This window comes from Somniosus microcephalus, chromosome 6, assembly GCF_052327205.1.
Source record: "Somniosus microcephalus isolate GS21.2 chromosome 6, FLI_Smic_1.0, whole genome shotgun sequence".
NCBI classification, from domain to species: domain Eukaryota; kingdom Metazoa; phylum Chordata; class Chondrichthyes; order Squaliformes; family Somniosidae; genus Somniosus; species Somniosus microcephalus.
In genome coordinates this window covers 178540932-178563262 of record NC_140992.1, presented here as the reverse complement: position 1 = coordinate 178563262, position 22331 = coordinate 178540932, and the positions used below count along the sequence as shown (strand labels likewise).

General features: G+C 45.3%; 1 protein-coding gene across 1 annotated transcript in view; it reads right to left on the bottom strand.

The window, feature by feature from the left end:
• Positions 1-22331, bottom strand: part of vac14 (vac14 homolog (S. cerevisiae)) — a 398888-nt gene that overhangs the window by 291179 nt on the left and 85378 nt on the right. The window contains exon 11 of the mRNA XM_085992023.1: positions 17454-17519. Within this exon, the coding sequence (XP_085848149.1) occupies positions 17454-17519 (66 nt within the window). The remainder of the gene's footprint in view (positions 1-17453; positions 17520-22331) is intronic.

Genomic DNA, 22331 nt, shown 5'->3' with positions numbered 1-22331 from the left:
GGTAAGGTACTGACTTGGATAGAGAACTGGTTGGCAGTCAGGAAGCAAAGAGTTGGAATAAACGGGTCTTTTTCCGAGTGACAGGCAGTGACTAGTTGGGTACCGCAGGGATCGGTGCTAGGACCCCAGCTATTCACAATATATATTAATGATCTAGACGAGGGAACTAGATGTAATATCTCCAAGTTTGCAGACAACACAAAGCTGGGTGGGCGTGTGTGCTGTGAGGAGGATGCAGAGAAACTCCAGTATGATTTGGATAGGTTGGCTGATTGGGCACATGCATGGCAGATGCAGTATAAAATGTGGATAAATGTGAGGTTATCCACTTTGGTGGCAAAAACAGGAAGGCAAGATTATTATCTGAACGGCAATAGGTTGGGAAAAGGGGAAGTGCAACGAGGCCTGGGTGTCTGTGTGCACCAATCGCTGAAGGTAAGCATGCAGGTGCAGCAGGCGGTTAAGAAGGCAAATGGTATGTTGGCCTTCATAGCGAGAGGATTCGAGTACAGGAGCAAGGATGTCTTGCTGCAGTTGTACAGGGCCTTGGTGAGACCACACCTTGAGTATGGTGTGCAGTTTTGGTCGCCTTATCTGAGGAAGGATGTTCTTGCCATGGAGGGAGTGCAGCAAAGATTCACCAGACTGATACCTGGGATGGCATGAATGACGTATGAAGAGAGATTGGGTTGATTAAGTTTATATTCGCTGGAGTTTAGAAGAATGAGAGGGGATCTCATTGAAACTTATAAAATTCTAACAGGACTGGACAGACTAGATGCAGGAAGGATGTTCCCAATGGCGGGGGAGTCCAGAACCAGTGGTCACAGTCTAAAGATAAGGGGTAAGCCATTTAGGACAGAGATGAGGAGGAATTTCTTCACCCAGAGAGTGGTGAACCTGTGGAATTTTCTACCGCAAAAGGCAGTTGAGGCCAATTCATCATCTATATATATAAACCGGTATGTCTGTCTGTCTCTCTGTCTTGCTATACAATCAAAAGTTATAGAGCGTACCTACACGTATGTTATATTGAAAGAAAGCTTATCGTTTAGGGGACTCTCGTAGGCGTATTTACTTTTTTGTCAGACAAAAATTGTTTGGACAGTATACAAAAAACGTTAAAAAATCCTCAAAAATCCACTCATTAGTGGTTGACCAATCCTACCTCTCATTAGCGTTGAGTGACGTGCTGCTTGACCAATCCTACAGTTCACTCACCTGATGGTTGACCAATCAGTGCATCACGGGCGGGTCCTAATCCTCCAGTCTCCCTAAACTTCGCCGCCATTTTTTCCATCCCCACAGGGACAGCAGCAGCAAAAGAAACCCCCACGTTGCGGCTCCCGATCCCGCCGGAGCGGCAGATAAGTTGTGCTCACTCGGGCCGTGCCTCGCAACCGCTCGGCCCGACACACACAGCGGTCAGGGGAGCGGCAGCGGCCGGCCGTCAGCCGCGCGATCCGCAGGGGAGCTCAGCTCGGGCCCATCTCGGCCCGACAGCGCCTCAAGCACTAGGCCCCGCACGGCTGCTATCACAACGGCACCGGGCCTCAGGTGCTAGGCAGGGAGAGAGAGGGGAGGGAGGGAGGGAGAGAGAGGGGAGGGAGGGAGGGAGAGAGAGGGGAGGGAGGGAGGGAGAGAGGGGAGGGAGGGAGGGAGAGAGAGGGGAGGGAGGGAGAGAGAGGGGAGGGAGGGAGGGAGGGAGAGGGGAGGGAGGGAGAGAGAGGGGAGGGAGGGAGAGAGAGGGGAGGGAGGGAGAGAGGAGGGAGGGAGAGGGGAGGGAGGGAGAGGACAGCACAGGGAGAGGGGAAGAGGGAGAGAGAGGGGCGACAGACAGGGGCAGGGAGACCGCGTGCCCCAAAATTTGCCTGGCAACGCCGGGCACCCCCTGCTAGTTAGATATATTCAAGAAGGAGTTAGATATATTTCTTAAGGCTAAAGGGATCAAGGGATATGGGGAGAAAGCAGGGACAGGGTACTGAATTTAGATGATCAGCCATGATCTCATTAAATGGCGGAATAGGCTCGAGGGGCCGAATGGCCTACTCCTGTTCCTATTTTCTATGTTTCTATGGCAGAATGAAAGACAGCTGCCATGTGGGAGAGAAGAAAAAGTGTGGAAAAAAAAAGATAGGGGCCGAGGTTATGATCTGAAATTGTTGAACTCTATGTTGAGTCCAGAAGGCTGTAAAGTGCCTAATCGAAAGATGAGGTGCTGGTCCTCGAGCTCGAGTGGAACAATGTAAGAGGCCGAGGACGGCGAGGTCTGAGTGGGAGTGGAGCGGAGAATTAAAGTGACAGGCGACCGGAAGCTCAGGGTCCCCCTTACAACTGAACGGAGGTGTTCCGCAAAGCTGTCACCCAATCTGCGTTTGGTCTCCCCAATGTAGAGGAGACCGCATCATGAGCAGCGGATACAGTATACTAGATTGCAAGAAGTACAAGTAAATCGCTGTTTCACCTGGAAGGGGTGTTTGGGGCCCTGGACAGTGGGAAGGGGGGAGGTATAAGGGCATGTGTTGCATCTCCTGCGCTTGCACGCAAGGATCGCTCCCTTCACAACACCCTGGTCCACTCCTCTATCACCCCCAACACCCCTGCCCCTTCACCCGAAACATTGACTCTATTTTCTCTCCGCGGATGTTGTCTGGTCTGCTGAGTTTTTCCAGCATTTTCTGTTGTTATTTCGGATTTCCAGCATCTGCAGTATTTTGCTATCGTACCCCTGCCCCTTCGCCTGGCACCTTCCCGTGCAAGAGATTTCCAGCATCTGCAATATTTTCTTTTTGTATTAGTGATAACTATTGTTTGTTTTGAGAAAAGGGTGGAGATCCTCTCCTTTCCCCATCCAAAAGGTGCTGGCTCCCAATTAGAATATGATCCCAGATGAGGTCGTCATCTTCCAGTACTGCACCCAAGTGGCCATTCTTCACGTGAGCTGTCATAATAAGCATCAATAAGGCTGATCAACTGCAGGAGTAAGGCATCACAGCCCAGCCCAATTCTGTCCTCACCCGACATCCATATACGCAGGGGTCCCCGCTGAATTGTTTTCCGTCCTTTAGCTGAGGGGTGGAGAGACCAACTGCCTGGCTATGCTTTCCTGAGGACATAATGGGCAGATAGGTGTTCCCCACAGAGAGGGGGGGGGGGGGGGGGGGGAAAGAGAGAAGGGGACAGGAAAACAGCACCCCCAGATTTTTCTCGTGTCTTTTAGCAGCCAGCTGCAAAGATCAGCCAACTCGCGTGCCTTCCCCATCCCATGCACCATCAGTGGTTGAAAGGGAGATCAAGGGGTTTAATCAAACTTGTGGAATTGTCATTAAAACTGTCGCCTCAGACATCCACACATCACAACAACCCAATTCAGCCGCCAATTATGTCATTGCGCAATTAGAGTTCCTTGGAGATGCCACCCACATACATAAAGAGCTCCATTTATATCATTTTGCTTCATCTATGTTAATGTTTTTCAGCCTGGCACAATACAGACTGACGGCCATACCTGCCACTGTTTGATGGGGCACAAACTAGTGAACTAAATCAGACAACACACTCAGGACTTTCATTTCCACCATGCTGCCACTTCAAGTGGCATCGTGGCATGATCCATATGTGGCCCTCTATCCATCCGCCACTACCTCCTCCTGCAACGCACCCAAGTGCACACTCCAAGCACGGGTGTAACAATTCACAACATTGAGTGACAGCTCCTTCATCTTAGTCGTTGAATAACAAGGTTAGCGCTATTCACACTTCACTGGTAGAAAGGCCTCATAACATAGCATTCTGACTAAACAGTTGCACACAGTAATGGGAGACAGCTGATGCCAGTCTGTATAGTCTATATACGTGCCTCCAGCAAACCAGATGCCTCAATTCTGCACAATCGTCTTACCTTGCAACAAGGATCACTAACTTTCACCAAAAACTGCAAGGTACCAGGCGTGGCTGCCGTTATACTATGTTTGGTGTCAGCCGTGGCTCAGTAGTAGCCTTCTCACCAGAGTCAGAAGGTTGTGTTTTCAACTCCCACTCCAGGAGCTTGAGCACAAAATCTAGGTTGACATTTCAGTACAGCCCTCTCAGCTGAACATAAATGATCCCATGGCACTATTTCGAAGAGGAGCAGGGGAGTTCTTCCGAGTGTCCTGGCCAACATTAATCCCTCAACCAACATCACCTAAAACAGATCATCTAGTCATCATCTTATTGCAGTTTGTAGGACCTTGCTGTGCACAAATTCTCATCCACGTTTTCAAATCCCTCCATGGCCTCGCCCCTCCCTATCTCTGTAACCTCCTTCAGCCCCACACAACCTCCCCCCCGCACCCCCCCCACCCCAGAGATATCTGCGCACCTCTAATTCTGCCCTCTTGAGCATCCCTGATTATAATCGCTCAACCATTGGTGGCCGTGCCTTCTGTTGCCTAGGCCCTAAGCTCTGGAATTCCCTGCCTAAACCTCTCTGCCTCGCTACCTCTCTTTCCTCCTTTAAGACGCTCCTTAAAATCTACCTCTGACCAAGCTTTTGGTCACCTGCCCCAATATCTCCTGCTGTGGCTCGGTGTCAAATCTTTTGTCTCGTAATACTCCTGTGCAGCGCCTTGGGACGTTTTACTACATTAAAGGCGCTATATAAATACAAGTTGTTGTTGTAGTAAAGCACTTTGGGATGGACATCCAGCCCATTTAAGTGAAGTGGACATGGCGCCGTGAGTCGTCAGACAGCACAAGTTGTAGCTTTAAGCAGAGAAACAAGAATTTCCTCTTCTCCTGCTCTGATTCAAACAAGTTAAATACCAACAATGTACTATCTTGTCCCCCTAACTATTACAGTAGCTTCAACTTTGAAACCCTCAGCCTTGCCTTCGTATTTTAACTATATCGCAGTTTTAGATCGAGCCAACCATTCAGTAAGCCTTAAAACTCTTTTCCGATGAGGACAGTCACTTGTTTGCCTCACATTCTATTTGGGATGGGTAGATTTCTGGCTCCACAATACTTTGAAAGGATTTTACACACACGCACCCCTCCAAAACACACATTGTGCCACCTTTACTAGGAATCTGCACTCAAAAAAATACTCTCATTGGTTAAACAAGCTCAAAGAAACTACAATGAATGCTTGTTCACTTTGAATGATAGTTTCAACCTAGAGAATCTGGATCAGGATACGGGATCACTCATTCGAGTGACCTTCCTTCCAACCCAAGGTGTATAGATAACCAGTGTTCACATACAATAAAGAAAGGAAGAAAGAACTTCCATTTCTATAGTGCCTTACATGCCCTCTGGATGTCCCAAAGCTCTTTACACCCAATCAAGAACTTTTTGAACCGTTGCAAAGCAGGAAAACATGGCAACCAATTTGCATACAGCAAGGCCCCACAAACAGCAATGAGATACATGTCCACATCACTTCTTTCTTAGTGATGTTGGTCGAGGGATAAATATTGGCCAGGATACCGTAGAAAACTCCTCTGCTCTTCTTCGAATAGTGCTATGGGATCTTTTACGTCTACCTTAAGGGGGCGATGCCTCGTCTGAAAGATGGCAATGCCAATAATGCAGCACTCCCTCAGCACTACACTTGAGTGGCAGCCTAGATTTTGTGCTGAAGTTTCTGAAGTGGGGCTTGAACCATGACCTTCTCACTCAGAGAGAGTGCTATCACTGAGCCAAGGCTGATAACTGTCTCTTATAAAACCAACTCAAACCTATAATATCGACTAGACCCACCCAAGCTAAATTAAAACAAGTACACGGAAGAATTGTATAGGACAACTCGTGTGTTGGAAGAGCCTCAAGAGAATCAGCCACTATTGTGGCAAGAAATGGTCTCAGTTCTTTCAGATTCGGTCCTTCACCCCCAAAGTAGGAGCAGGTGGAGCTCGGCTGTGATGAATATAAGCAGAAGATACCAAGAGTGCAAACACACAGGCAGACGCAGTCGTGTACTCTGTTGAATGTTACAGAAAACAACTGTTCACCACCCTTTATAAGACGACGTCGTCCATTGTGGCCCAGTTTGTAGGATGAAGGACTCGCTGTTTGTTAAGAGGAGGTGTACAGGGTAGAGCAGATGGCTGGTGCTCACATTTCCTGTAGTGAACTTTAGCTGTCTTTGCACAGTGGGAAGTTCCCACCAGTGTGTCTCATTACTTCTGGTAAACAAGACTTACCAGAGAATACGCCAAGGAAATTAACCTGGATCCACTTTAAAAGTAATGGGGCCTCCTACTAAATCATCTTTATGGGACACAGTGGATAATAAGAACTGATTTCCAGTCTACAAATGTGAGAGAAAGTGCCAATCTAGTGCTACCAAATGGCACTCTGATTTAGCCGATATCCAAGGAACAGACTTCAATTTGGGGATGAATAAAGACTTGGGGCAGAAAAGTGCTCCCCTTGTTAAACATCTATAAATTTTAAGTCAGTAGCTCTAGCTTGCAGCTTAATAATTCATCCAGTTAAGTAATACAGGTCAACTATCCCTTATCCGCAATTCCGAAATTCGAAAAGCTCCGAAAACCGAAATTTGACCCGAGTGGCGCCAAACATGACCCGACGCGGCCGATGCTTGACCCACGCCGATTTGGGGTGAGTGGTGCATTGGGGTGATGTAGTATTTGCAAGCCGAGTGTCCGTTCTCGGAAGCGAAGTTGATCGGCCGATTTGGTGTGAGTGGTGCATAGGTGGGATGTAGTACAGTATTAGCAAGGCGAGTGTCGGTTCTCGGAAGCGAAGTTGATCGGCCGATTTCCAGTGTGAACGGTGTTAATCTGTCCTATTTGCAGTGAATCAACTGCGGGGGCTGTCCAAGGCATTTTGTTCCGGTGTCGCAATCCCGTACCGGCTGCCGGGCCGTCGGTCAGCGGCAGCTTATCGGGGATAACTTCAGGAGGGAAGGTCGGATCTGGACCGGGTCAACGACAACTGAACAGGGTGGTGGGGCCGCACAGAGCAGTGCCAAGCTTCTGTAGCTGCCGCTTTGCCCGGCCAAGGTACAGCCGTTGGCTGGAGACCGCTTTCCGACAGCTGAGTGGGCGGGGCGGGGGGCCACTTTGACGCGCCAGCTGCCAGAGCAATGTGTTTGCTTACGGGGTGCTGCCCAGATCCCCGCTAGGGTGTTCCCATAATACCGTTCTGAAATCCGAAAAATTCCAAATTCCGAAACACAGCTGGTCCCAAGGGTTTTGGATAAGGGATCGTGCACCTGTAGTGACAAGGGGAGCTGCTTTCCATGATACAAATTGCACCAGTGTGTGAATGGAGTTGGCACATTAAACAGTGCCACCTCATTCAGGCTGGCAAGGTTATATTTAATCTGGTCACCAATGATCAGCAGCGAGAACACAAGCCTGCAGCTTGCTTCAATCTGGCTGTGCACACTTACTGGCATTCGTCTAGTCGCCGGGGGACTGGTGCAGGCCTGTGCCAGCTCTATCATGCAGACTGTTGTTTGGGGGCTGTGCGGTCTCCATCTGTACCACCGCAGCTGATGCAATCCTATTGCAGCATCAAGTGGTCTTACTGGAGACAGAATAGCTAAATCAGTGTGCAATCCTGCGGCACTATATTAGTACTTTTGCACAAATTCACTTGATCGCTGTCGTGAGTGACATTCACGTCACATGTTTCATCACTAATTCAATTTGACGGCACCAATTTCGAGAAGGGTGGGTTTAACTGGCAAGCTCAACAGGGGCTGCCCTCCATAATATAGGCAGAGATGGGGCAGGACCCTGCTACAGTATGGAAAGCAGGCATTGTAGACCTGCTGAGGAAACTTTTTTTTATCCCACTCGTTAGATCCAGAGAACAAGAGTTTCCAAGTCATGGCATTGTAACAGAACCTCTTCCGAATGTGCACCTGAAAAGCCATAAGGAGCAGCGTGATCAACAGCCGTGTCAAAATTGAGTCACTTCAGATCTGGAGGGGGGGGGGGGGGGGGGTTACATTAACCTGGCTTGGGACCAGAGCCTATATGGCACTGATGGCTAGAGCTAGGAATCTGGAATTTCCTGCGTATTTGTGCCTAGAGACAGGCGCAATCTGGGGCGCAAATCAAATACATGGCCTAAAAGATTGTGGAATTTTGGGCACAAGCAAGTTACGCCCACTAGAACAATATGCCCAGATCGCTTTGGTCTTCTATGACTGCCCATTGATCCCTCTGCCCGAATGGGTGCATTTTCGCGTCTAACTTCTGGGTTGCGCCCACCGAGGAAATCCAGGCCAGATCATCAGACAAACAGCAAACGTCACCAGTTAGACGTCCCTCACTGTACAGGAGATGAAAAGTCAGGAAGGCTTAGCAAATAATGCCACTGTAGCAAAGACCTCACTCAAGGAGTCCCAGGTGCAGAGTGTCTGACGGCTGCCCTCTTATGAAGATTACCCGAAAACCTTACAAGTGGCTAAGAGCTGCCTCGGGATAGGTGACTTATCTGCTAGGAAGATGAGGCAGGATAGGATCTTGGTCTGTCAAATGACTGGGGACACTCATGAGGAACATCCCAAAACATCCGCACTGTAACAGCATGTACCCTTGGATAAGTTGCATTACTAGCTTGCTTTCATTACTGGTCTATATTTTCTATCAAAATATTGCAGTTTTTGACAGACATACTGCGGGGAAGGTGACAAGCTGTAATTGCAATCAGAAGTCAAGCCACCCCATCTTGCCCAGGACAGAATATCCCATAAGAGTCACAGAATTCTTTACTGAAGTTATAAGTGGCAGCGGTTCACTGCAATCATTCACTGCATTTTTATCCTAACCAAAATGGTTCAATCGAAAATGTATCACACCAATCAATACATCAAGGGCTACGCTCGAAATTAAGTGACTGGATGTTTTCAAATGACTCTCGACTAGGTCTTTGGCCTCTCCCATCCCACTGTCAAAGGTAGAACTGACCGACTTCCCCACCACTCAAACTCTCAATACTGTTTACCCTTTTCAATATCACCCATTTCTGCAACAGAATCAAAACTGTAACATAACAATGTTTCCTTGTTCGGGTACAGTAGTGTAGTGGTTGTGTTACTGGACTAATAATCCAGAGAATGTAATTTCAAATCCTACCATGAGAATTTGAATTCTGTTTAAAAACTGAAAATTATAAGTTGGTATCAGTTAAAAAAGTGACCATGAAGCTATCGTAAAAATCCCAACTGGTTCACTAATGTGCTTTAGGGAAGGAAACCTGTTGTCCTTACCTGGTCTGGCCTATATGTGACACTAGTCCCACATCAACGTGGTTGACTCTTAACTGCCTTCCGAAATGATCTAGCAAGTCATTCAGTTCTATCAAACGGCTTAGGGAAGCTATGGATTAAAAATTTGCGGCTCTCCGATTTCTTTAATTGTATTTTGAAATGACTAGAATTAGAAATGGTCATTTGTATACAACAAGCACCTAGTCGGCTCGACCATGCAAGGATCAGCTGGTTAATGCAGTGAGTATCTGAGTCATTCAGTCCAGAGGGTCCCAGGGTTAATTCCACGTCTGTGATGAATTGATTGGTACAGCAGTTGGGGTATTACAATTGGTCTCAGTACCCCTAGGCTAGGAGGGGAAAATTGTCTGGGTTCTCAATCCTCACCTCAAAGATAAAAAAACAGATCCACGGATCTGCTACCCTGTGCAAAAAGCACATAAACGCAGTCTGCGGTCGTCAAGCCAGCATTAAAAACAGGAAGACATTAATAAACTTGCAGAATGGGCGTCTAATTGACAAATTAACTTCAATATTGAACTGGCTAGGGTTCTTTTCTCTAGAAAAAAGACTGAGGGGTGACCAGAGAGCGGTCTTTAAGATTATGAAAGGGTAGACGTAGAGATGATGTTTCCACTTGCAAGGGAGACCAGAACTAGGGGCCATAAATATAAAAGATAGTCACTAATAAATCCAATAGGGAATTCAGGAGAAACTTCTTTATTCAGGGTGGTTAGAATGTGGAACTTGCTACCACAAGGAGTAGTTCAGGCGACTAACAGATGCATTTACGGGTAAGCTAGATAAACACACGAGGGAGAAAGGAATAGAAGAATATATTGATAGGGGAAGATGAAGAAGGGTGGGAGGAGGCTCCTGTGGAGCATAAACACCGGCATGGACCTGTTGGGCCGAATGGCCTGTTTCTGTGTTGTAAATACTTTGTAATACTATGTAGCATTAGTCCTATGGAGCATAACAGCCCAGTTAAAATTCAGTTTGTTAATATCTCCAAGATTTACGTTGACTGTAAATTTGCATTACTATCCAATGTGCTGTTGATGCTCGCTAGAACAACAACTTGCATCTACATAGAGTCTTTAACGTTGTAAAATGTTCCAAGGTGCTTCACAGGAGTGTTCTCAAACAAAATTTGACACTGGGCTGCATCAGGAGATATTGGGGCAGATGACCAAAAGCTTGATCAAAGAGGTAGGTTTTAAGGAGCGTTTTAAAGGAGGAAAGAGAAGTAGAGGCAGAGAGGTTTAGGGAGGGAATTCCAGGGCTTAGGGCCTGGGCAGCTGAAGGCACAGCCACCAATGGTGGAGCAATTAAAATCGGAGGTTAGCAAGAGGCCAGAATTGGAGGAGTGCAGATATCTCGACGGGTTGTAGGGCTAGAAGGGGTTAGAGAGGGAGGGAGGGGGTTAGAGAGAGAGGGAGGAGCAAGGCCATGGAGGGATTTGAAAACAAGGATGAGAATTTTAAAATCAAGGCATTGCTTAACCGGGAGCCAATGTAGGTCAACAAGCACAGGGGTGATAGGTGAACGGGACTTGGTGCGGGTTTGGACTCGGGCAGATTTTTGAATGGCCTCAAGTTTACGGAGGGTGGAAGATGGGAGGCTGGCCAGGAGAGCATTGGAATAGTCAAGTCTAGAGGTAACAAAGGCATGGATGAGGTTTTCAGCAGCAGATGAGCAGAAGCAGAGGCAGGGGCAGAGTTGGGCAATGTTACGGAGGTGGAAATAGGCGGTCTTAGTGATGGCGCAGATGTGGTCAGAAGTTCATCTTAAGGTCAGTATCTCAACGGGTTCATGCCAGTGTTTATGTGCCACCCTCCTTCATCTAATCCCATCAACATATCCTTCTATTCCTTTCTCCCTCATGTGTTTACCTTGGTTAGTATCTTAAACAGACTGATTCACAATAACCTTACTGCACAAGACATCCTTCAAGGATTTGGAACAATCTGCATTCAAGTTCCAAGTTGGCAAATTCTCAGCTCGGACTTTTCTCCGTGCTTTGAACCCAATAAAGTTAGGATGCACAATGGCCAATAAAAAACCACACAACGATCAGTCCTGCACGCCAAAAAACATGACTACCAGCTCCTCCTCCAGCCGCTCCCAGCCCTCCTCCTCTGCTTTCCCCCGCTCCACATAGAGAAAGTACATGGAGAAAGGAGTGTACCCAACTGGCTTCTATTACAAATTGAGTCTGTGCAAAATATTCTCTAGTTTGTAGCATCACTGGCCTCGCCCGTAAGCGAACTTAATGTCCCTTCTGATCAGGAGCTTTCCTTGATTGACAATATTTAGTCATATAATAGCAGGGGTTGGAACAACAAAAGCCTTTGTTTTTATGAACTGCATGTGGTAATATTGCATCTGCACTCTCCAATCGAGAGGTGGGCTGATTAACACTTTGGTGAGACAAGGCCAAATATAAATCAACAAGTTGCTTTATTTTACTAATAAATGAGCAGATAAACATTTATAGTAAATCTCAATTACAACAACTGAATTCCACAACACTTCTCATAACAGAAAACAAAATACGCCACTGTCCTTGCTAGAGGGCTAAATGCATCTTCCGACCAGAGAATTCTCAAACTGGTTGACCCTGAACCAAAATGGAAAGATTTTCTCTCTCCAGGTCGCACATCCTCACCCAGATTGTTTCAGGCCATGTGCTTCATTGTCCTTTTGATCCCTGACTGGACAGGAAACCAAGGGCTTGATCTTCAACCCTCTCCCTTCACCCCAGATCCAGGGATTGGCTAGCTGAGCTTTCAATTGAACCACCTACTACACCCACTAGGTGCACATTCCCTGCAACTACCTCTGCTGTCCTCACATGAATAGGCCACCCTAAGGTCATAGGTGTTGATGTTCAATGGTCTAAATTAACTTCCATTGTCTCAAGTTAAAGTGGTATATGGGAAACACAACTTCACTAGTGGGTGTGTCTAGATCTAATCCACATTTCCCAGAAACTGTGTGGAGTGGCTTTAACCTGGTGAGCTGAATTTAGCTTAATATTTATTTGATATAAATTACAACAAAATCCGACTGTGGCCAAACAGACAGAAATCACGAAACTTGATGGTGCCAGATTCAAATCTAGATCAGCAAAGGGATGCAGGGAGGACGTCATGACCTAGCTTCCCAGAACGGCAAGCCAAGAGCAGTTACAGAGCACATTATTGCCACATGGGACTGGTCCACTTCAACTGCTGCTGCTATTTGCTTAATTGCCAGAGGGAGCGAGGGCGCCAGACAGACAGACAGACTTACATGTATATAGCGCCTTTCACGACCACCGGACGTCCCAAAGCACTTTACAGCCAATTAAGTAATTTGAGTGTAGTCACTGTGGTAATGTGTAAAGCGCGGCAGCCAATTTGTGCACAGCAAACTCCCACAATGTGATAATGACCAGATAATCTGTTTTTGTTACGTTGATTGAGTGATAAATATTGGCCAGGACACCAGGGATAACTCCACTGCTCTTCTTCAAAATAGTGCCATGGGATCTTTTACATCCACCCGAGAAAGCAGACGGGTCCTCGGTTTAACGTCTCATCTGAAAGACGGCACCTCTGACAGTGCAGCACTCCCTCAGCATTGCACTGGAGTGTCAGCCTAGCTTTATGTAATCACGTCTCTGGAGTGCGACTTGAACCCATAACCTTCTGACTCAGAGGCGAGTGTGCTACCCACTGTGCCACAACTGACACCTGAAGATCAAGGGACAATGAGAATGACTGCGTTCCTTGGAGGAGGAGGTGGCAATAATCATGAAACGGCTGGTATTAGCCTGCGGATCAAGAGATAGTCACTGCATGTTAAATGCACGAGGGGGGGGAAATAAAGGCTTTATATGTGTATTCTAAATCGAGCCATGACTAATATCCTTCAATATGTTTTTATGGATTAACTTCAAAAGGAGTCTAATTTGTCACTCAGTGGTCGTGGCTGGAAAACACTTAATCTGCTCAAGGAGAGAAAAAAAGTGTCCTTTTTTGACAGCCTTCATCATCTGCCACTGTCAGAGGTCTACAGACTCAATTAGCACACGTCATTCTGTCAAAACATTTCAAGGTGTTTCGAATAAACCCATTCAGATAAGCCCATTACACTGGGGAAAATGGCCTTCATTGACGAATGGAGCTTTAAAGCTTTGCAGTTTTACTTAACTGCATTTTAAAAAAAAGTTTGCTTTAGAGATTATTGTTCGCACTTCCAGAAGTAGTGACCGATGATTTTCAACTTCTGTCACCTAATTTTATTTCCCCCCGACACAATCCAAATCAGCAACCCAGGATGATTAAATTTATGAAGGGGTTCGATAGGGTAGATGTAGAGAAAATGTCTCCACGGAAGAGTCCAAAACTAGGGACCATAAACATAAGATAGTCACTGATAAATCCAATAAGGAATTCAGAAGGAACATCTTTATCCAGAGTGGTTAGAATGTGGAACTCGTGGTCACATGGAGCAGTTGAGGCAAACAGCATTGGTGCAGTTAAGAGGAAGCTAAATAAGCATATAGATAGGGTTAGATGAAGAGAGGTGGGAGGAGGTTTGTGTGGAGCATAAGCACAGGCACAGACCAGCTGGGCTGAATGGCCTGTTTCTGTGCTGTAAACTCTGTTTATTCTATGTACAAGTGTTCAGAACTCTGCCTACGGGCCAGTTATACTCCAGCTGTCAGGTCGATGGAAAGCTGTGCTGAATGAATGCCCAACAAAAAGGAGTAATGCACCTCTGGAACCAGCTCAGTCTGCAGAAAGTCAAATAATGTGGGCCCCCCGACCACCGTTACCCCACCTCGTACAACGGGCCCCACACCTTTGTGCTTCACACCAGGTACACTAACTGCACACTACCTGAAAGCTTTTTAAGATTTAATTTTAAATTCTCTCAATGTTGGTAAAGAGCCCATGCGCCAGTGCAGCAAGATTAACATAACTGGTCAGAAAACACCGTCTTGCGCCCGCATACAGGACCCATCGCAGGGTAGAGTGCAATGCCCAGAGACTCTACTGCACTCCCCAGATAAAATGCAGTGTAATAATATCCTTAAATCCAGGGAGTGATGAAGTTAAAACTTGCTTTCTTTAAAATGACCCAGTTTTTGAAAAAGTACAGCTGAAGCTTCCAGTGTGTCAATATTTATCTCCAGCAGAAGTGGAGTGCACATCAGTGTTCATTTTTGAATAATGCTAATTTTTAATTTACCAGTTAAACGTCTTACATTTATATAGCCTTACCACATCTCTCAGAACAAATTACATCATGCAGCTAGTGTCAATATGTGGGTAAATGTGGCAACCATTTGGCACACAACATCCCAAAAAACAGCCACCAGATAAATGAGCAATGGTGGCGTTGGTTGAGGGATGAATGTTGGCCAAGGCAGAAACTCCTGCCCTTTGTTGGGAAAGGATATCAAGGGATATGGAGCTAAGGCAGGTAAATGGAGGAGTTGAGGTACAGATCAGTCATGATCTCACTGAATGGTGGAACAGGCGCGAGGGGCTGAATGGCCTACACCTGTTCCTATCTCCATGCTCTTCAAATCGTGTCAAGGGATCTTTAACATGCACCTCAATAGGCAGACAGGTTTAACCTCTCATCTGAATAACTGCCTCTGTACTGCAACGAAGTAGCAGCTAAATTACTTGCTCAAATCTTGAGATGGGGCTTGACTGATCTTATGGAACAGTTTGCATTCTGTGCTTTCGCATTCAAGGCCTTCAAATGCAGCCCAGAGTGATGGAATTGAAAAGCCTCAAGCAACTAAGAGGGGTCCAAGTGAAAAGAATTTGAGCAGACAATCCTTTTCCCATTCGACCCAAGTCAACAGCATAAAACTGTCCATAATTGGGCACCAATTGGCAATCTCAGGTCACAGGATGCCTGCTGTAGAAAATTGATATATGGAACACTGGTGCAGTGAGGTTGCTGTGCTCGGGTTGCTGTGAATGGAGGGAGCATTACTCCGTATCTAACCTGTGCTGGAAGTGGCCAGGGAGGGTGCGATGCCAACACTGGGTGCTGAAAGTGACGAAGCATGCTGTTCCTCAGCAATGACGTCCCTCGTCTGGATTAGCACAAATTTCACCATTCAAAACACCAAACGTAAATCCACACCGTGCCCTCTCCCTTGTGGAGAACGTGCACTGCAGCAATTACTCAAGTACTTGAACTAAAGCTTCCTAGAACAGAACTGCTGGTTTCAGTCTGTACAATAAACTAGTCATGGAACCGTAACTTTTTTTCATCCTCAACCTGTGTCCACTATCAATATGTTCAGGGAGTCTACATGAGTCACAACCAAGGGTCACACAGCATGGTAACCAGAGCGGAGGAAATGCCATCTCTTTTATCATGGCTGTCAGGCCTGATGTGTCTTCGGAGTCAAATCAATTGGGAATTTGAAGTCAGTTGTTAAGTACCTGAATGAAGCCGTCAAGCTAGATTCACTACATTTTCCTTGGCAGTTAGTGACATGAGATCCAAGACGTGCCTGAATGGAGATATACGACGGGAATGAGAAAATTGGCCCTTGGGATTAGGCATCGACCTGGCCTGACCTCAACCCAAACTCGACTCAACCAAGATCAGTTCAGTAATTTCATCTTTCAAAGTCATTCTTTCACATGATAACCTGGCTCAGCGAAAGATTGTGGCCTCTATTCAGGTTCACATTTCTTGGAAAAACTGTCAGTGTAGAAAAGAAAATTGCAAATTCTACCAGAAACCCAAGTTGAAGCAAGCTGATTAAATCATGGCTGGGCCTAGCTAAGTGGAAGCAGTGAATAGCAGGTGGCTATTAGTTTTCAGTCAAGAATTTAGGCTCGCACCGATAGTCAACATGTTTGGTACTATAACAAAACAGAATTTTGCATTTTGTTTTACCAAAACAGCTGCTGGAGTCTTCCAAAGCAAGAACAATTTAGCTCAGATTTAAATTGCTAATGGCTGCACCTGTAACTAACTGGTGTTGCCTGTAATTTGAATGAGCGAGCTCTCGCTCCATTGCCATGCGATTTTAAAATTCTCATCCTTTTCAAATCCCTCCATGGCCTCGCTTCTCCCTATCTCTGTAATCTCCTTCAGCCCTACAACCCTCAGAGATCTCTGCGCTCATCAAATTCTGGCCTCTTGTGCATCCCTGATTTTAATTGCTCCACCATTGGTGGCTGTGCCTTCAGCTGCCGATGCCCTAAACTCTGGAATTCCCTCGGTACCTCCTTTAAAATGCTCCTTAAAACCTACCTCGGTTACCTGCCCTAATATCTCGTTATGTGGCTCGGTGTCAAATCGTGTTTTGATAACGCTCCTGTGAAGCGCCTAGGGACATTTTACTACGTTAAAGGTGCTATACAAGTGCAAGTTGTTGTTGTTGCTGTTGTCTGGAAACTCATCAGTGGGGTGTGGATCTTAGACACCGTTTCCTGCAGATTTGGCCACGGGAATCCTATCAAGCTCTGTAGTCACATAACACTTTATTTTTCAGCTGTAAATAATGGGCTATAATATTTGAATGCAATGTTAAGTTGTTCTGGAAATCTGACTTTTCAAGAATTAGTTTAAAAGGAGCTTTTCCGTTTAGCAGTACGCCCTGAATGCTGAAACATCACATCTCAATTTAATCCTTATGCTTGTCCGAAAAATATCACACTAACTTTTTAAACCTGAAATTCGTTCAAAGGATAAAGTGCTCATTATGCATCTTTGTTGTATTTTATATATTGCACTTTGTAACGTTTTATCTAATTATTGTACTTTGTTTTCCTAATTGTGAACATGTTACAGTTTTACTCTTAATTCAAAGACGCTAAATTGAATCTGAATTCGGATTGTTTTTAGTATCAAATTCCCACTTTTACTTATGTTGCTTACTGAATAACTCAAACTTTAAGCACAAAGAAATTACTATTACCAGGACTATTTGGTATAGCCTGTAAACTCAGATTTTGTTTGGTATTGTAGTGCAGAACTACTTTAAATCCAGTGAGCCAAATAAGGCAGGTCGTCATTAGGGATCCTCAGGTCACATGATCTCTGCAAGAGATGATTAATGAAAAGTACAGCTTCTAGATTGTTGGGGACAAGGAGGTAATAACCCAAAACTGTAACAGGAACCTTTAACATACAAGCCTGGACACCTTTTCATAAACCCAGAGTCCTCGAAGTTGGTGCTCACCTCGTCCGACTCATCAGAAAGTGTCTTCAGCAACATGGGAAAGAGGCTGTCTGTGTGCCGGAACATCTGAAACACAAAGAAGAGTTCTGTTAGGATGTTTATTGACAGTTTTTCCCTCCTCAAAACATGTACACAACAGTTTCAAAGTTAAATAAAAACAGAAAAAGCTGGAAATACTCAGCAGGTCAGGCAGCATCTGTGGAGAGAGAAACAGAGTTTCATCATCGAGCTGAAATGGTAACTCCATTTCTCTCTCCACAGATCCTGCCTGACCTGCTGAGTATTTCCAGCATTTACTGTTTTTATTTCAGATTTCCAGCATTCGCAGTATTCTGCTTTTGTATTAGTTTCAATGTTAAACTTGCATTGTCTAGATCAGGCACTCAGGCCCAAACTGACTTCAAAACAAGGCAGAGTATGACTCTCTGCCCCAGTTGTAGTCCCTTTCCACCAACACTACACCTGCAGTGTAATATGCCTTTGGGAGGGAAGGGTAGTCGAAGTAACTGTGGTGAGTTTGCGCAGTGCATCCTGTAGATTGTAAAGAGTGCAGGCACAGTGTGCCGGTGATGGAGGGGATGGATATTGATCCAGTGGCAGGGGCATGGATCAAGCGACTGCTATGTCCTGGATGGTTCTTCATTAGCAATCTTACTCCCAGAGACCACAAGAATGGCTAGGTTTGGAACTGAAAAGAAAAGGATGCTTTTCTGCGATGGAGTGAAGTGGAAGGAGGAAGAGAGGGAGAAAGACAGATTCATCTGACCTGAAAATGCTAGAAACTGGACACTGGAACCTCAAAATGAAAAGGTTGTTCACACCCCAGTTCAGACGCTTTGATCACCAAAATTCATACAAATTAAAAATGCATACGCAATGATATTTTGCACAACATTTGCAGGAACACAAGTGCCAATCCTCCCATTGCATGGACTTCTCAAAGTAAACAGAAGCTCTGAACCCAGGAATAGAGCTTTCCCAGGAGGGGAATCAGCTCTGAGCATCTAATGCCAAGACATAAAAATGCAATTTTACTGCTGAGCTGCCATGAGAAACCGTGTACAGGTAGACTATCCCTTATCCGCACTTCCGAAAACCGAAAGTTTTTTCGTGGAGCGTAACTAGAGTATTTATGGTCTATATTTATCCCACTATTTAATTTACCAAATTATTACTGTACAAATAAACTGTAATACTATTTATAGTCTTTATTTATCCCACTCAGTGTGAATATTCATAAGGTTCGCTGCAGAAATATTAATGTGTTTGCTTACGGGGTGCTGCCCAGACCTCCGCTAGGGTGTTACATACGGATTCTGAATACCATTCTGAAATCCGAAAAATTCCGAATTCCGAAAAACATCTGGTCCCAAGGGTTTCGGATAAGGGATAGTGCACCTGTACTTTCCTAACTGTGTACCAAAAGCACATTGCATCCTCCAACCAATGCCCTTTGCACCTTTCAGAGAACTTTTCACTGCAATACAAACTTTTTTTTTTTTAGTTAGAAGTTTCCAGTGTTCTGCGTTTCTTAAGATTTATAGTCTAGAATTAAAATGAAATAACTTGCATTTCTAGAGCACCTTTCATGACCTCAGGACATCCCAAAGCGTCTTACAGCCATTGGGGCACTTTTTGAAGCGTAGTCACTATTGTAATGTAGGAAACGCCACAGCCAATTTGCGCACAGCAAGCTCCCACAAACAGTGATGTGATAATAACCAGATAATGTTTTAGTGATGCTGATTGAGGGATAAATATTGGCCAGGACACCAGGGAAAATTCCCCTGCTCTTCTTCGAAATAGTGCCACAGGATCTTTTATGTCCACCTGAGAGAGCAGAAAGGGCCTCGGTTTAACGTCTCATCCGAAAGACGGCACCCCCAACACTGCAGCACCATTACGCTAGGTTACATGGAATGCTGCAGACACACGTGAAAACACGACTTAACTCATCACTACACGACTTAACTCATCACTACACGACTTAACTCATCACTATACATTAATTGAGAGTTTGGGTGGGCCCCGTCACAAACACATTTGACTTTGATTTTCATACTCCGTCCTAAAATTTATTTGAACCCTTCAACATGAATTCCCATAATCTTCTACAATAAGAATGCACCCAATTTATTTTTCCCCTTAAAACTAGCTTTTACAACATTTGGCCGGTTTCAGCTACAGACAATATTTACTGTACTCTCGGAGAAGAGTTAATTAAATTCAGTCAGACTGACTATTCCGTATCTCAAAATTGAGCTCTTTTTTCAGTGATAATGATGCATACGTCTCTGCCAGACTGAGCTGAAATTGTTCAAAAGGTTCAATATTCCTACTGTTAAATGTTTAATGGGAATTTCGAATCAAATTAAACTGACAAGCAATTTAAATTACCGAAGACTTAACCTGTTAATTACAGGCCCTGTTCGTGGCTTTCACTGAAAATGCAATTTAAAGGCAACTAAGGGTGCTACCCCAATAAAACGAAGGGAGAAGGCTCCTTATCTCACAACTCAGGGGCATCGCTAAGTCTCGGCACACACAAGTTCAAAGGATGTACTTTTTTTTTAAAGTTAATGACAGCTCTCCAGTGGAATCAATCTTTGGCATAGTTTTTTTACCCTGTTTTTGTGACACTTCAATCAGAGTATGCACATCTCATTTATAAACCAAATTCTGGGTTAATTAAGCTGCATTTTGTCACAAGGCAGTAAAGCACGGAGGGACTGAGTGTTGTCAGTTATAGCAGATCCCTGCTAAAACTCATTTCAATTGCTTTGTGTGTTGCACTGATTAGCTACAAAGCCTCGAGCATTGGTCACTTCTGACATGAATAAATTAATTCAAAATACTTGAGTAATGTGTCAATTTGGTTGAGTGGGTAACACTCTTGCCTCCGAGTCAGATGCTTGAGTTCAAGAGCCACTACAGATCCGGGCAAATAATCCAGGCCGACACTTCAGTGCAGTACTGAGGGAGTGCTGCATTGCTGGAAGTGCCGTCTTTCAGCTGAAGCAACCCAACGCCCCATCTGTCAGTTCAGGTGGATACGGAACATCCCATGGCACAATTCAAAGAAGAGCAGGGCGTTCCCTCCAGGTAGCCTGGCCAGCATTTCCCCTCTCAATCAGCACCATCAGAAACAGATCATCTGAGTACTATGTTAAAGGTGCTATACCAATGCAAGTTGGTGTTGTTGAGCTGCAAGATTTCAGACTTTAATCAGTCACTGATATTCTGTGGGAGGAGGATGGAATCACAGGTGATTGACCATCTGGAACTTCAAACCTGGTGCCCCTGCGTCAAAGAAATCCATGGGAGCAAGAGACATTAACAGGCCCGGCCTAAAAACCTAAGGCATCTGCCAAATGCCCAGGTCCCACAGTGTCCCTGCAGGGAAGGGGGTAGCATCCCCTCAAACCCACATCTACCATTATGTTGCTGCCACTTTGACCTGGGCGATATGTCCCATGTGCCTGATGCCTGCAGAGGCAAAGCAGCAAGGAAAGCAGAGGTCATCCTCAGACCTGACAGGAACTGGAACAGTAGATCACAAAACTTGACCAACTTTCAACTTGGTCCCAGACCGAGCAAAGGTAACTTCAGTTTTGAAAATGTCTTAAATTAACTTGTTTAAGTCCTTTCCTCAGATGGGCAGTGAGTCAGACACTACTGACTGAAGACAGTAGAAACATCAGCTAAAATATCATGGAAAAGGAATGGTCACCTGACCTGTGGAAAGCATGTAGAATCATAGAATCTTACAGCAAAGAACAAAGAAGGAGGCCATTCAGCCCATCGTGCCTGTGCTGGCTAATTCCCCTGCTCTTTCCCCATATTCTTGCAAATTTCTCCCCATCAAGTATTTATCCAATTCCCTTTTGAAGGTTATTATTGAATCTGCTTCCACCACCCTTTCAGGCAGTGCATTCCAGATCACAATAATTTGCTGTGTTAAAAAAAATGTTTCCTCATCTACCCTCTGGTTCTTTTGCCAATTATCTTAAATCTGTGCCCTCTGGTTACCGACCCTTCTGCCAGTGGAAATAGTTTCCCCTTATTTACTCTAACAAAACCCTTCATGACTTTGAACAATTCTTATCAAATCTTTGCTTATCTCGGCTTCTCTTGTTGCTCCACATAACTGAAGTCCATCACCCCTGATACCATTCTAATAAATCTCTTCTGCACCCTCTCCAAGGCCTTGACATCCTTCCTAAAGTGTGGTGCCCAGAATTGGGCACAATACTCCAGCTGAGGCCTAACCAGTGTTTCATAAAGGTTTAGCATAACTTCCTGCAGAAAACACGTGCGGGGGAAAAAGGCATAGAAACATAGAAGATAGGAGCAGGAGTAGGCTATTCGGCCCCTCGAGCCTGCTCCGCCATTCAATGAGATCATGGCTGATCATCCAAATTCAGTACCCGGTCCCTGCTTTCTCCCCATATCCCTTTAGCCTTAAGAAATATATCCAACTCCTTCTTGAATATATTTAATGAATTGGCCTCAACTGCTTTCTGTGGTAGAGAATTCCACAGGCTCACCACTCTCTGGGTGAAGAAATTCCTCCTCATCTCTGTCCTAAATGGCTTACCCCTTATCCTTAGACTATGACTCCTGGTTCTGGACTCCCCGACCATCGGGAACATCCTTCCAGCATCTAGTCTGTCTAGTCCTGTTAGAATTTTATAAGTTTCGATGAGATCCCCTCTCATTCTTCTAAACTCCAGTGAGTATAAGCCCAATCGACCCAATCTCTCCTCGTACATCATTCCTGCCATCCCAGGTATCAGCCTGGTGAATCTTCGCTGAACTCCCTCCATGGCAAGAACATCCTTCCTCAGATAAGGCGACCAAAACTGCACACAGTACTCA